General features: G+C 37.9%; 1 protein-coding gene across 1 annotated transcript in view; it reads right to left on the bottom strand.

The window, feature by feature from the left end:
- CHN2 (chimerin 2) overlaps positions 1–13,678 on the bottom strand; it is a 964,914-nt gene extending 951,236 nt beyond the window's left edge. The window contains exon 1 of the mRNA XM_053714191.1: positions 13,363–13,678. Within this exon, the coding sequence (XP_053570166.1) occupies positions 13,363–13,411 (49 nt within the window). The 5' untranslated portion in view covers positions 13,412–13,678. The remainder of the gene's footprint in view (positions 1–13,362) is intronic.
- Between the last annotated feature and the right edge of the window lie 3,655 nt (positions 13,679–17,333).

The following is a 17,333-nucleotide window of genomic DNA, read 5'->3' as shown; positions in this document are numbered from 1 at the left end:
GCCATGCCCTGCCTCAGGACAAAGCCAAAGCCAAGACTAGACAGTCTAATTTTCGTTCCTTTCGTAATTTCAAAGCAGGAGCAGCATCAACTTCCTCTGCACCAAAACAGGAAGGAGCTGTTGCTCGCTACAGACAAGGCTGGAAACCTAACCAGTCCTGGAACAAGGGCAAGCAGACTAGGAAACCTGCTGCTGCCCCTAAAACAGCATGAATTGAGGGCCCCCGATCCGGGATCGGATCTAGTGGGGGGCAGACTTTCTCTCTTCGCCCAGGCTTGGGCAAGAGATGTTCAGGATCCCTGGGCGCTAGAGATAATATCTCAGGGATACCTTCTGGACTTCAAATACTCTCCTCCAAGAGAGAGATTTCATCTGTCAAGATTGTCAACAATCCAGACAAAGAAAGAGGCGTTTCTACGCTGCGTACAAGAGCTCTTGTTAATGGGAGTAATCCATCCAGTTCCACGATCGGAACAGGGACAGGGGTTTTACTCAAATCTGTTTGTGGTTCCCAAAAAAGAGGGAACTTTCAGACCAATCCTGGACTTAAAGATCCTAAACAAATTCCTAAGAGTTCCATCGTTCAAGATGGAGACTATTCGGACAATTTTAGCTATGATCCAAGAGGGTCAGTACATGACCACTGTAGATTTAAAAGATGCTTACCTTCACATACCGATTCACAAAGATCATTATCGGTACCTAAGGTTTGCCTTCCTAGACAGGCATTACCAGTTTGTGGCTCTTCCATTCGGATTGGCTACAGCTCCAAGAATCTTCACAAAGGTTCTGGGTGCTCTTCTGGCGGTACTAAGACCGCGGGGAATCTCGGTAGCTCCATACCTAGACAACATTCTGATACAAGCTTCAAGCTTTCAAACTGCCAAGTCTCATACAGAGTTAGTGCTGGCATTTCTAAGGTCACATGGATGGAAGGTGAACGAAAAGAAAAGTTCACTCGTTCCACTCACAAGAGTTCCCTTCCTGGGGACTCTTATAGATTCTGTAGAAATGAAGATTTACCTGACAGAGGACAGGCTAACAAGACTTCAAAGTGCTTGCCGCACCCTTCATTCCATTCAACACCCGTCAGTGGCTCAATGCATGGAGGTAATCGGCTTAATGGTAGCGGCAATGGACATAGTACCCTTTGCACGCTTACACCTCAGACCACTGCAACTGTGCATGCTAAGTCAGTGGAATGGGGATTACTCAGACTTATCCCCTTCTCTGAATCTGGATCAAGAGACCAGAAATTCTCTTCTATGGTGGCTTTCTCGGCCACATCTGTCCAGGGGGATGCCATTCAGCAGACCAGACTGGACAATTGTAACAACAGACGCCAGCCTTCTAGGTTGGGGTGCCGTCTGAAATTCTCTGAAGGCTCAGGGACAATGGAGTCAGGAGGAGAGTCTCCTGCCAATAAACATTCTGGAATTGAGAGCAGTTCTCAATGCCCTCCTGGCTTGGCCCCAGTTGACAACTTGGGGGTTCATCAGGTTTCAGTCGGACAACATCACGACTGTAGCTTACATCAACCATCAGGGAGGGACAAGAAGCTCCCTAGCTATGATGGAAGTATCAAAGATAATTCGCTGGGCAGAGTCTCACTCTTGCCACCTGTCAGCAATCCACATCCCGGGAGTGGAGAACTGGGAGGCGGATTTCTTAAGTCGTCAGACTTTTCATCCGGGGGAGTGGGAACTTCATCCGGAGGTCTTTGCCCAAATACTTCGACGTTGGGGCAAACCAGAGATAGATCTCATGGCGTCGCGACAGAACGCCAAGCTTCCTCGTTACGGGTCCAGATCCAGGGATCCAGGAGCAGTCCTGATAGATGCTCTGACAGCACCTTGGGACTTCAGGATGGCTTACGTGTTTCCACCCTTCCCGTTACTTCCTCGATTGATTGCCAGAATCAAACAAGAGAGAGCATCAGTGATTCTAATAGCACCTGCGTGGCCACGCAGGACTTGGTATGCAGACCTGGTGGACATGTCATCCTGTCCACCTTGGTCTCTACCTCTGAAACAGGACCTTCTGATACAGGGTCCCTTCAAACATCAAAATCTAACTTCTCTGAAGCTGACTGCTTGGAAATTGAACGCTTGATTTTATCAAGACGTGGGTTTTCTGAGTCAGTTATTGATACCTTAATACAGGCTAGGAAACCTGTTACCAGAAAGATTTACCATAAGATATGGCGTAAATACCTATATTGGTGTGAATCCAAAGGTTACTCTTGGAGTAAGGTTAGGATTCCTAGGATATTGTCTTTTCTACAAGAAGGTTTAGAAAAGGGTTTATCTGCTAGTTCATTAAAGGGACAGATCTCAGCTCTATCCATTCTGTTACACAAACGTCTGTCAGAAGTTCCTGACGTCCAGGCTTTTTGTCAGGCTTTGGCCAGGATTAAGCCTGTGTTTAAAACTGTTGCTCCACCATGGAGTTTAAACCTTGTTCTTAATGTTTTACAGGGCATTCCGTTTGAACCCCTTCATTCCATTGATATAAAGTTGTTATCTTGGAAAGTTCTATTTTTAATGGCTATTTCCTCGGCTCGAAGAGTCTCTGAATTATCAGCCTTACATTGTGATTCTCCTTATTTGATTTTTCATTCGGATAAGGTAGTCCTGCGTACTAAACCTGGGTTCTTACCTAAGGTAGTTACTAACAGGAATATCAATCAAGAGATTGTTGTTCCTTCTTTATGCCCAAATCCTTCTTTAAAGAAGGAACGTCTACTGCACAACCTGGATGTAGTCCGTGCTCTAAAATTTTACTTACAGGCAACTAAGGAATTTCGACAAACGTCTTCTCTGTTTGTCATTTACTCTGGGCAGAGGAGAGGTCAAAAAGCTTCCGCTACCTCTCTTTCTTTTTGGCTTCGTAGCATAATTCGTTTAGCTTATGAGACTGCTGGACAGCAGCCTCCTGAAAGAATTACAGCTCATTCTACTAGAGCTGTGGCTTCCACTTGGGCCTTCAAGAATGAGGCCTCTGTTGAACAGATTTGCAAGGCTGCAACTTGGTCTTCGCTTCATACTTTTTCCAAATTTTACAAATTTGACACTTTTGCTTCATCGGAGGCTATTTTTGGGAGAAAGGTTCTTCAGGCAGTGGTTCCTTCTGTATAAAGAGCCTGCCTATCCCTCCCGTCACCCGTGTACTTTTGCTTTGGTATTGGTATCCCAGAAGTAATGATGACCCGTGGACTGATCACACTTAACAGAAGAAAACATAATTTATGCTTACCTGATAAATTCCTTTCTTCTGTAGTGTGATCAGTCCACGGCCCGCCCTGTTTTTAAGGCAGGTAAATATTTTTTAATTTATACTCCAGTCACCACTTCACCCTTGGCTTTTCCTTTCTCGTTGGTCCTTGGTCGAATGACTGGGAGTGACGTAGAGGGGAGGAGCTATATGCAGCTCTGCTGGGTGAATCCTCTTGCACTTCCTGTTGGGGAGGAGTAATATCCCAGAAGTAATGATGACCCGTGGACTGATCACACTACAGAAGAAAGGAATTTATCAGGTAAGCATAAATTATGTTTTTAGCATCTGTAAAGGTCCTTACAAATCTATCAAACAATGGGCCTTCATTCTAGTGCATTAGTGTTTACTGTATAAATAATAAATGTTCTTTCTCTTTTACAGCGTCGTCAAATTAAATTTACAATATAACCAAAGACATCACGTTTTCCAAAACTTGGATTAACTAAACGTATGAAAAACTATAAACTGGCTTTATCATGCTTTTTATGAGGGAAGAGATTTGCTGGGGTTTCCACAGACCTACAAAAAAAGCAAAATATATGCTGCCAAAGAAAAAGTAATACATAGCAAGTAATAGAATTAAAAATAGTGATGACGTCCTTATGAATCTGAATGCATTTTGTTTTTCACTGTAGTGCAATATTTGCTTAAGCACATACTTTAACCCAACACTCTGTTGAACTCAATGTGTTTAACCTTGCAACAGTTGTTAAACACATAGGTACATTTTAGCTCTGGAGCTATAAAGCATTGCAGATTGCAAGCTGAATACAGTCGGTGATTGGCATGGGCTGGAAACTGGCTCACTGGCTGTTTTTTGGTCATGACCAGCAGTGCTCCATGGATTCTAGGCACTATTTTCAGGTTCCAGAGTCAGTATAGCAAAAATTACATTATCTAACCAATAGGAACATCAATTTAACTAATAATATGCACTAGTTTATCACTAAACGTGAACATTCTGATAATTGTATTTGAGTTGTGTGCAAGTCTCAATTTAAATGGACAGTCTAGTCAAAATTAAACTTTCATGATTCAGATAGGGCATGCAATTTCAAACAACTTTCAAATTTACTTTTATCATGAAATTTACTTTGTTCTATTTGTATTCTTTGTTGAAAGCTAAACCTAGGTAGGCTCATATGCTAATTTCTAAGCCCTTGAAGGCCGCGTCTTATCTCAGAGCATTTTGACAGTTCTTTACAGCTAGACAGCACTAGTTCATGTGTGCCATATAGATAACATTGCGCTTACTCCCGTGGAGTTACCTAGGATTCAGCACTGATTGGCTAAAATGCAAGTCTGCCAAAAGAACTGAAATAAGGGGTCACTCTTCAGAGGCTTAGATACAATGTAATTACAGAGGTAAAAAGTATATTAATATAGCTGTGTTGGTTAGGCAAAACTGGGGAATGGGTAATAAAGGGATTGTCTATCTCTTTAAACAATAAACATTCTGGAGAAGACTGTTGCTTTAGGTGACCTGAGTTATATTTGTAACTTTTTTTTACCTAATAAGGCAATGACTGTTTATTAACACGGAAACTGAGCACAAGCAAAAAACTTAAAATATTTTTAAATAAAGATGAACACAGCCAAAATATGCCATTCTAAACAAGCCCAAATGGGTTTTCATTTATTAGATAAATCCAAAAGTAATGTGAAAGCTGGTGGACTATAATCAATGCAAAATATCTGAGAAGCTTTTGTGGCGCAAAATAAACCAGAAAAATTAGATAAACATGTGGAAAATGGGTTTAAAATAGATTAAAATTAATTCAGTTTCCAATTTGTGATGCCAATGGGCCACCTTTTTAAAAGCATTTGCATCTTATGTGTACAGCCACACGTTTCCATTGATATATTTATGCTAGGGTTTTTTTATTATTTTGTACACCTCTGGAAACAGTTATGTGAAAACCTATTTATGTGTCTCCCTAGAAACTCAGAGATTGAATTTCTATGGTTTAATAGTTTGCTTTTCAAATACTGTTTAGGTGTGTGTGTGTTCTGTATAGTTTTATAATTTACTAGGTAAAAATATGACTTTCCCTTAGGAGAACCCTAATTTTGCGGGGACATTTTTTTCTGCAAAAAGCTTTTAACAGTATATTTACACCCTGTTGGGCACTCCTTTTAATGCTGAGCTGCCAGCTCCCTACATTGAACTTTTTTAAGGGATACTAAACCCAAATTTTTTTTTTCATGATGCAGATAGAGCATGCAATTTTAAGCAACTTCTCATTTACTCTAATTATCAATTTGTCTTTGTTCTTTTGGTATCTTTATTTGAAACAACAAGCCAGCCCATCTTTGATTCAGCACCTGGGTAGAGCTTGCTGATTGGTGGCTAAATGCAGCCACCAATCAGCAAGCACTTTCCAGGGTGCGGAATAAAAAATGGGCCGTCTCGTAAGCTTACCTCGCTGCTTTTTAAATAAAGATCCTAAGAGAACAAAAACATGATAATAGGAATAAATTAGAAAGTTACTTAAAATTGCATGATCTATCTGAATCATGAAATAAAAAAATTGGGCTCAGTATCCCTATAACTGTAGTACAGAATGGCAATACAGCTGGCCTGCTCCATAACTAAACACTGCTGGCACCTAATTTTTCTGCATATAGACTATGAATCCTTTATCACTACAAATATACACTGTTAAAAAGGTTTTCAGAAAAGGAAAGTCTACAGTGGAGCTTTTAGTTGTAAGTACTGCAATGCTTTTAAAACAATAAATGATGGGAAAAAATAAATAAAAAATGTTTACTATCCTTTTAAAATCAATAGGGGGAAAAAGTACTCACATAAATTTCAATATAAATTTGCTTAAATACACCCACATTACTTCCTAAAACATATATATCTGTTACACTTTGTTAATCATTTCTACTTGTATGGCAAAAGCGTATTTGTACTTTTTACATAAATGCATACCCTGTGGTAAATTCATAAGAAGAAAACACAGACAACCTGATCACAATCGACTAGTGATAATTATCTGCATGTCAACAATCCTTTGCAATGTCAATCAGATATTTCCTATGTTTATGGGCAGCACTTTTTTCATTATCGGTTTGCTGAAAAATTGCCCTATACTTTAAGGAATTTTTTTATGTTTTGGAGCGTTATCACCTTTGTACTTGGGAGTTATTATTTAAAGAGAGATTTTATGATTGTGATTGCTGGAAAAACACGCTGACAATACCAGACAACATTCAGAAATCACTATAGGAAGACAACACCTGAAAGATTGTGATCATCACCCGTGACAGAGCTCGTTTCCATTGAGCTGCAATTCGGTTTGCGTGCACTCGCAAGCGCAACCAATAAATAAGCTGTTGGAAGCAATTATTATCGGGTATTTGTAGAGCAATATCGTTTATCGACTGCTTCCAACGGCCCGTTATAACTCAATTTTGGCAACCGGACACCGGTTGACGAAAACATTATCGTGTACCATACAAAGTATCAGAAGCTGCTAATCTTTAAATAATACCCGGTTTCCAATGCCTGCGCAAACCGTTAATACACTGTCGGAGGCTGCTTAATACACTGTCATAACAAAAATTACACCCAGCTCAACTAGGTGTAAAACAGGAAAAAGTTGCTCTTTGAGACCTTTTTCCCATTTAAATCTAACCCGACACGTCAAAACCCCTCTATCCGCCATCCCCTCCACTTCGCAATTTATAATAAATCGATTAAACCCTAATCAGCCATGCCCCACAACGCAAACTAGTTATTAAAACTATTAACCCCTAATCCACCATGCCCCCATATCGCAAAGTTTCTAATTAAACTATTAACCCCTAATCAGCCATTCACCCACATTGCAATTAACCTAATAAATCTATTAACCCCTAATCCACCATTAACCCACATCGCAATTAACCTAATAAATCTATTAACGCCAAAACCGCTAAACCCCACAAAGCAAATAACTAATCACTAAGCCCCCTAACCTAACACCCCCTAAATTAACCCCATTACATATATAAAAAAAATCCTAAATTACAATTAAAATTAAAAAAAACTAACATTACTTTAAAAATAAAAAAAATAAGTTTAAATTAAACTAAAATTACAAAAAATAAAAAAAGTCTAACACTACATAAAATAATAAACCAAATTATCAAAAATTAAACCTAATCCCTATGAAAATAAAAAAGCCTCCCCCCCCAAAAAACACCCCCTAATCTAATACTAAACTACCAATAGCCCTTAAAAGGGCCTTTTGTAGGGAATTGCCTTAAAGGGACACTGAACCCAAATTCTTTCTTCTGTGATTCATATAGAGCATGACATTTTAAGCAACTTTCTTATTTACTCCTATTATCAAATGTTCTTTATTCTCTTGGTATCTTTATTTGAAATGCAAGAATGTAAGTTTAGATGCCGGCCCATTTTTGGTGAACAACCTAGGTTCTCCTTGTTGATTGGTGGATAAATACATCCACCAATCAAAAACTGCTGTCCAGAGTCCTGAACCAAGAAAAAAACTTAGATGTCTTCTTTTTCTTATAAAGATAGCAAGAGAATGAAGAAAAAATTGATAATAAGAGTAAATTAGAAAGTTGCTTAAAATTGCATGCTCTATCTGAATCACAAGAGAAACATTTTGGGTTTAGTGTCCCTTTAAGTTAAACAGCTCTTTTACCTTCAAAAAAAACTAAGCTCCCTCAAACAGTAAAACCCCCCCACCCACTTATCCCCCCCAAAAAAAAAACTAACACAAAAAATCCTAAACTACCCATTGCCCCTAAAGGGGCATTTGTATGGGCAGTGCCATTAAAAGGGCATTCAGCTCTTTTACTGCCCTTAAAAGGGCATTCAGCTCTTTGACAACTGCCCAAAATCCCTAATCTAAAAAAAATTAAAAAATAAAATAAAAAAATCTAACCCCCAGATAGGTACTCACGGTTCCTGAAGTCCGGCGGTGAAGTCTTCTTCTAAGCGGCGACCTCTTATATCTTCATCCAGGACCGCGGAACTGAAGACCGGCGACCGAGGAACTGAAGACCGGTGACCATGGAGCCAAGGAGCGTGGAGGACCCTCTTCGTACGATCACCAAACCCCTCCAAAAAAAAATTTCAAATCAGCCAATAGGATGAGAGCTAATGAAATCCTATTGGCTGTTCAAATCAGCCAATAGGATTTCAGTAGCTCTCATCCTATTGGCTGATTTGAATTTGAAGAATCAAATAATTTTATTTGATTATTTATTTTAATTTATGTAATGGGGTTAATTTAGGGGGTATTAGGTTAGGGGGCTTAGTGATTAGTTATTTGCGATATGAGGGCATGGCAGTTTAGAGGTTAATAGTTTAAATGGATAGATTGCATTGTGGGGCATGGCAGATTAGGGGTTAATAGTTTAAATAGCTAGATTGCGTTGTGGGGCATAGCAGATTAGAGGTTAATAGTTTAAATGGCTATATTGCATTGTGGGCATGGCGGTTTAGGGGTTAATAGCTTAAATAGGTTAATTGCGATATGGGGGCATGGTGGATTAGAGGTTAATAGTTTAAATAGATACTTTGCGATATGGGGGTTGGCGGATTAGGGGTAATACATTAGTTATTGCGGTGGGGGGGTTGCGGTTGAGAGGTATATATTGCACATGCGTTAGGTGCACTTGTATGCTGCGCCGTATATGCAATTGAGTATAGTGTAAGGTCGGGTTACCATAGTAACCTATTAATGTTTTAGAAATCCGGCATCGGATTTTATTTTAACAGCGAGCGACGGGGAAAATATACGCGGCGCCATATATATGCGATCGAGTGTAGTCTAAGGTTGGGTTACCATAGTAACCTATTAATGTTTTAGAAATCCGGCATCGGGTGGAAGCATTAACACAACACTAACTTACACCTACACGAAAAGAGCGACCGCACGCAAATCGGAAAACTTTTCAATGGAAATCTGTTACTAAAATGAAGCCGCAAATTAATTTTAACTGTCGGCCGCTTCGGTAGCTTACGGATCCATTTTTAACGGCTCAATGGAAGCGAGCCCACTGTTAGAAATGGCTACAATGTGTTGCAGCCCTGTTTATCAGCCAAGAACTTCATATTTATTTGCCCCTGTTTTCCCAAATAAATCATAACAACCTGTTCAATATAATGCAACATAACTATTCACTTCATGCACTATATAATATAACTGTATTTAACTAGCATTGTGTGCTGTCCTCTTACAAGACAAAATCACAGGAAATGTACAGCATTTATGGAAAACACGCAAACAGTGTATTGATTAAAATGAATACACTGTAAAAGTCAAGTGCATCCGGGGCCAATTCTGTAGGAAAGAAGGCACTGAACACACACTGCCTCTGTTGCATAAACATAAGAAGTTGTAATAATCCTCTGCCACTAAGTACAACTCTGCAATGAAATATCTCCTTCATGAAAGGGGTACAATGTGAATCTAACAGTATAATCAACATATATAGTAAAGGAATTCCTGGTAAAGATACAATTATGTTTATCTTTGTAGAACACTTGCAATTATGGATGGCAAAGGGACATTAAAATGTTTTTATGAATAAAAAATTACTACATTGAAATAAATGTTTTAAAAACATTTAAAAGAGTCACTGTTAGTTCAATTTACATAGTTTTACAGTACATAAACACACCTCTTGAAGAAACCACTACATTTTTTTTGTATCTCCTTATTGTATCTCTTAATGTGGCCTGTTAGGAACATATATAAATGATCTCCTGTGCATATCAAGCTTACACTGGTTGCACTCCAGTCTTTCTGAGGGGAGCAAAACTACAATTTCAAGAAATTACATGAAGATTATTGAAAGTGCTATACAAATTTGTTTTTAAACCCTTAACATTGTGCATCTAGGGGTCTCATTGCACTGGTCTCACTGACAGCAGCGAGACCTGCGCTGTAAAAGCCCTGAAAACCCCTTGCGACAGGTGATGTACAGGATTTGTTGCTGTCGTTAAGGGGTTAATATGAATAATTATTTAATTAGATTTGGAGTATAATGTCCCTTCAAATTTTTTCCAGACACTTTGTAAAAGAGGGAGCTGAGGGGTGTGGCTTTGACAGAAGGGTGGAGCCTCCTAACCCATGTCAATCTCACAATATCTGGGACAGTTGAGAGGTTTGCTTTAAGAATGATTTTCAAAATAACACCTATCTGTGTAAATGCTATCAGAATAAGCAGAAGGTACTGGCTATCACAGTAGTTTTACGAAAACATATATCCATAAAAAAAATCCCTAATACAGGCGGTACCTCAGAGATATTGTGGGTTTGGTTCCAGACCACCGCAATAAAGTGAATATAGCAATAAAGTGAGTCACACTATTTTTTTTGTTTCCCGGTGCATTTACAAGTTATATTTACACCATACTGTAGTCTATTAAGCGTACAATAGCATTATGTCTAAAAAAAACAATGTACGTACCTTAAAGTGAAGGTAAAGTTAACTCGGTCTCAAGATCTAATAACACTTGTTCCCCTAAATGAATATGAGTTTAATTCATCATTTTTAAAATTGTAATTATAAACTCAGTTTTTGCCATTTATACTCACATTTTTTGTTCGGCAAATTTAACCCGTATTTTTTTTTTCATCTCTGGTCACGTTTTCTTTGCAGCCTATTGAAATTCTGACCGTTAGGCGGCCATCAATCTATGTCATTTACCTCCCGGATGATCTGCGGATGCGTTCAGAATTATTTGTTGGTCTTGCAATACAAGCATGCTCCTGTTTCGCCCATGACTATTTCTATTTTTATTGATATGCCAAGTAGCCGATTACCACATGCGCATTACTGATACTGATCGCAGATATGCGCATGCGCAGTTCGACGGATCATCGTGAATACACTTTGGAGACACGTATAGAGCGGGTGGGACTGCTCTATACGTCACTAACTCAAAGATAGGGAAGTAGCTGTTGGGAGGAGTTAAGATCGTAACTGTAGGCAAATATAAAGCCTTTTTATTACATAAATATAAAACGCATTGGGGGGAAAAAAGTTAGCGATTGACTTAGTAAAACTATGACTTATTTATTAGTGTATTCATATAGTTAAAACTTTACCTTCACTTTAATTAAAAAATGCTAACCATCATCTGAGCATTCAGTGAATCATCATTTTTTTGTTGGTGGTGTGTGTATATATATATATATATATATATATATATATAGGTGTGTATATATGTGTATACATGTGTATCTATGTGTATACATATGATTTCACGGGTATATATGTGTATACATGTTTATTTATATGTGTATATGTGTATATATGTTGGAAAAATAGCGCCAATAGACTTGTTCGACACAGGTTTGACACAAAACTTTAATTTGTACAAAGAGCGATATCTGTGAGGCGCAATAAAGTGAAGCGCAATAAAACCAGGTATGCCTGTATATTATATTCTGAAATGTGTGGAAAAAAAACATCTTTTTAAATTTGAGAATATATTCTATTGTAAATGAAAATTCTTAACTCAGAATACAGAAAAAAATATTGATAAATGTAATAAAATGTAATCATATGTTGTGTTATTTTATTTAAAGTGTACTAAAAATAAACAAATATTGATGTATATTCGTTGTATTAGCTTTGTCTGATGCCGCTAAATTCATTGAAGCAGTAAGTGTCTTTCCAGTGAGGAAACCTGCAATTTATAACTTATTTAATGAAACCTCATTTCCAAACTTGACACATCTATCTTCACCTAAATCCACAGACTAACAAAAGAATTGAAGAGGTGAGTCACAGAAAGCTTTTTTCTTCCAAATGCACTAAGAGACTTAACCATCGAGCAGTAGTAAATGACTTCTACATTATTACTTTATCAATTTGATATCAGTACATTAACCTTAAAAACAGTTCTGTAACTAAAAGCACTTTAATCCATTATTTCATAATGTAAATTAAACTGTCATTTACAAATACCAGTTTTCACTATTTGAAGTTTATATACAGTATACACACACTCACATATATAAACATATGCATATATATATATATATATCTATGTAGATAGATGATAGATGATAGATAGATAGATAGATAGATAGATAGATAGATAGATAGATAGATAGATAGATAATGTGTGTGTGCACTCACACACATACACAATATTGTTCAATAACTTAAGGATATTAGTTGTTTGCCATAGTATTTTTTACACACTTCTAAAGCTCCCTGGATTAACTATAATATGCCCCACTGATGTTAATATTAATAACAGCTAAAAACCCTTGCTTATATAAACCCTCAATGACATGATCACAGTAAATGACTGCAGTTGTGATATGTCCGGGCTCTACTGCCAGTGAAAAGGTTAATGTGAAATATGCAAACAAGTGACTAAAATGAATTCTGCTCTTTCTATAGGATATCACTGACAATGGCAGGTAAGTGAACCCCCTTGCACTGCTGGGTTATCGGCATTCTGAAAAAGGGGCAGTGAGTCCGTGGCAACTGTGGCACATTAATGTATGACTGCAGTACTGAATAGAAACTTGAGGCTTGTGCAGGTGTATGGTTCTCAGGGCAAGGCATGCAAATCTAGACAGTAAGGGGTTAAAGTGATTCTCAACGTGCAGGAGAAACATCACTGGACAATGAGCATACAGTATGAAGTGTATATAAATATACTAGAGTTCAGAGATGAAAGACATTAATATACCAGAATAACAAAATAAGGGCAGAGTGTCAAACATATGATAATTACTAGTAAAACAAGTATTTTAGCGTTCTAAATTATTAATTTATCTATACAATATTATTTTGCTATTACAGTTGAAGATAAGGCTGACTATATCCTAATGAAAGACGAAATTGAAGAATATGTTATATTATAGCTCTATTTATTTCTTATTACCTAAACAAATGTATCATTCCGAACCTTTTTATAATCACCAATGAGAAGTATAATTTTAACTTGCATAATGCATACAGTGCACCTGTCAATGCACTCACTACTACACAACTAAACCCCAGCAGACTTCTACAGAAATGCATGTGTGTTAATCATTTTCTAAAGGATGAATGCCAAAGAACAACAACACAGAAATCAGATGCGCCTACCTGAGGATACAGAGGAGCCTGACAAGCTGGAGTTGCTGGATGCTGCCATCCTGGTGCTGGACAGTGCAGATACAGGGGGTCTCTTCTCTAGCCCATGTCAAACTAGCCCGCATAACCAGCCTCCCACTACTTTACAAGCACTTCCTGCTGTGTCAGATGACGTGCAGTCCACTAGTACTTAGCTATCTGTCGGTTCATGCAAGGTGTCTTAACCAGAGGTGTAGTTCTGCTTTGCCTTAGTACCTTACAGGATTTTCTCTTTTTTGCTGTGATTTCTAATGGGTTTGCTTCGTTGCCAGCTTTACATCAGCAGACAGCAGCCTGTGAGAGGGAAGTCAGAGCCTCCTCCTCCCACCCGTGTCAGCACTCTGATTAGACAGGCACAGAGGCAGCCTCTGCTTGCTGGAGATAGCAGCCTGCTGAGAGGTGGAACCTGCCCTCCTTGTAATGCCTTTCCTCTTGTTGTGGGTGAAGAGCAACTCGTGGATCGCTTCCAAACCCTGCTCACTTTTCAGCTGTTTGCAAACATTACACGGTAGTGTGGCTCTAGGGAATAGGCAGTTTATGTCAAAAGCTGATATAGTCAGTGGTCAATAAATAGATTCTCAAGCACATTATGCACATCACTCTGAGAATATGATTACCTAGATGTTATAACAGTGTATTGAACAACTGAGAAGAGAACACATAATGGGCTTGATTTATCAAACAAAAACTAGTAAAGTTCTCCTATTGTGCGCCTGATTGGAATCTCTTATAAATCATAAATGCACCCAAAAAGTTGTTAAAGTCGTCTGTAAAATGTTACCATGCTCGCCTAGTTGCTTCAGTAGCCCAAAAAAGGGTTAAATTAAATTGTTCCTGTCTATTGTGTGTCTTATATAATCGCCTAGCAACTGATTTATCTTCTCTTTTTTTGCCCAAGGTGCACATAAAATTCTCAGACTTGGGGCAAGATTTAACAAAGTAAGGCGGAAAGGGTCATACATCTTCGCCCCTGTCTGTCCGACTTTGCGTCTACCAGCCAGCAATATGCTGCCCGCATTTGTGGCAAAATGTAGCAAACCAATCAGCAAGCTCTATCCTGTTGCTGAATCAAAAATGGGCCAGCTCCTAACCTTACATTCTTGTTTTTTCAAATAAAGATAGCAAGAGAAGGAAGAGAAATTCATAATAGGAGTAAATGAGAAAGTTGCTTAAAATTGCATGCTCTATCTGAATCATGAAATAAAAAATGTGGGTTTAGTATCCCTTTAAGCAATTTTAAGCAACTTTTTAATCTACTTCTATTATCAATTTTTACATATATAAATACAACCACCAATCAGCAAGTGCTATCCAGGGTTCTGAACCAAAAATATGCCAGCTCGTAAGCTTACATTCCTGCTTTTTCAAATAAAGACACCAAAAGAATGAAGAAAATTGATAATAAGGGGTAGATTTAACAAGTGCCCGGCGGACATAATTCGCTGTGGCAAATCATGTCTGCCTGACATCGCTAAATGCCGACAGCTTACGATGTCTGCAATTAACATTGCACAAGCATTTCACAAGAAATCGGCCGCTAGCAGGGGGTGTCAATCATCTGGATCGGATTGGGATGATTTCAGTCCGCCACCTAAAAGGTGGCGGAGAAGTTAAGGAGCAGCTGTCTTAAGACCGCTGCTTCTTAACTTAAGTTTCATACGAGCCTGAAACTTTGTGCTTAGAAAGCAGCATCCACAGCTTGTTAAATCTACCCCTAGGAGTAAATTAGAAAGTTGCTTAAAATTGTATGCTCTATCTGAATCAAGAAATACAAAAATTGTGTTCAGTGTCCCTTTAAGATTTACAGTAGGTCCCAGTGTGCAGAGAAACGGCCCGGGCAAGTAAACATACAGAATGTACTGTGTATAAATATATTTGTAATAAGGGATTAAAGCCATTAATACACCTTACAGTCCAGAACAACAATAATACTGCAGGGACAGTATGTGCTGATAATTATTGGTAAAACAAAATGTTAGCATTCTAAATAATTTGTTTGGTCACAGAAGATTATTTTACTGTTACTACTGGAGACAAAGCTAAATATAGCCTTAGGTACCAAAAGGGAAGGTTATAAGTCAGAACCTTTTTGTAATACCCAGTGATAGGGGCACCTTTAGCTTGCATTATGCATACAGAGCACATCAATGCACTCACTTTACAGAGTTGTGTACAGCAATGCATTTGTGTTCAAATTTTCCAAAAGATAGATGCCAAAAAAAACGTGGTTGTATGGCACAGAAATCAAATTCACCTTCCAGAAGTTACGGAAGAGCCTAACCAGCTGGAGTTGCTAGATGCTGCTATACTGGTGCTGGACAGTGCAGTATAGCAACAGGGCAGGTTTACTATCCTCAAGACCAATTATCCAAAAATGATCAAGTACAATATTAAATGGTCATTATAGTGATAAACATGTTCTGATTTGTTAGAGTGTGCAGTGGCTCTGCAATGCTTTGTGTTTAATCTGCACAATGGGGTTAAATACATAGTTAAAGTACATCTCAGAAGCTTCAGAGAACTGCTGGTCCCAAGCGAAAACTGCCACTGATCCAATCAGCAGTGCAAAGGTTAACCAGGCAGCATATAAGGCAGCAAGCATGATTGGTGGAGAGGTTTTGCACCTCCTAATTACAGCTAGGAACTAAGAATAGTTTAGGATGGATGAGTACGTCTCTAAAAGAAAGACAACAATTTGTTTTCGATAGATGTCAGGCAGATGGAAGCAGATATGATACAAGTTAGAATGAGTCATGGCTGATTAATGGAAAAAGTCGATAAAGATAATAAAGGTCCTTTTTAATTTATTGGAGGCTGGAATTCTTATTGATATTCACTGTTGAAGGAGACTTGGCAAGTCTGTGGTTCCGTGAGTAGTAAGAAGTGAATACAGCGCCAACAAGAGGCCAAGGGATAAATATACTCACAGAGAGATAAAAGAAGATTATTTAATGAACCATGTTAAAAAGCATCAGTAATAAAAGACTATATATAAAAAAAGTGTAAAAAGCACATATAAATAAAATTACAAATACAGGAATATCTTACAGAAGCGGCTCAAAGGGCCAAAGCTGATAATTACAATAAAAACAGAGGTAATAACAGGTGATCAGTGTGTGAGTGGTACACCAGAATAAGAGTGTATACTAATAAAACAGAATAAGCCTAAGTACAACTGTAGCAAGTGCATCAAGCAAAAAACTAATAAACAATAATACAAACAATAGTGTTCAAAATTAGTGTTAGAAAAATAGTGTTCCAAAAAATAGAAAAATGCACTGCAGTGCAAAAAAAGGGGGGTAGCAAAATAATTGTATAGATACAATCAAATAGTGAGTGAGTACAAATGTATATAAAAATGCTAGCTACTTAATCCAGTGAGGTTAAGATATAATTAAATAAAATACACAATATGCAATAACAAAAAATAAAATACACAATATGCAATAACATAAAAAATAAAAAATAAAATATAAAATATAATCCAAAAAAGTGTTCAAAAAGTTGATCAACAAATGTTAGTGAAGAACAAAAATAAGTCAATCAAAACTAAAAAATGGAAAAAATGGGTGATGAAAAGCAAGGTGAAAGTGAGGAAATTGATTCCTTCCAATGTTAGTTACTTTAACAGATCCAAATTCCTGAGTGTGGTTGCTGAAGTAGCTGATTGGATCCTAGCACCCGTCAGCTGCTCCTATGGTATCCTAAAAAGTGTCCCTGTAAAAAAAGAAATTCACAACATAGTGTATCCAATATGAGAATGAAGTAAAGATTAAAGTAATGCTTACCAATATGTCAACGCGTTTCTGCCCTCAAAAAAGGGCCTTTCTCAAGACTAGAATATTGGTAATGGCAAAAAAATGGCAAAAAAAATTGTTTGGTCACAGAAGATTATTTTACTGTTACTACTGGAGACAAAGCTAAATATAGCCTTAGGTACCAAA

This window comes from Bombina bombina, chromosome 5 (genome assembly GCF_027579735.1).
Source record: "Bombina bombina isolate aBomBom1 chromosome 5, aBomBom1.pri, whole genome shotgun sequence".
Lineage (NCBI taxonomy): Eukaryota > Metazoa > Chordata > Amphibia > Anura > Bombinatoridae > Bombina > Bombina bombina.
Note: the sequence above shows the minus strand (reverse complement) of the source record. Positions and strands in the feature narration are given on the sequence as shown.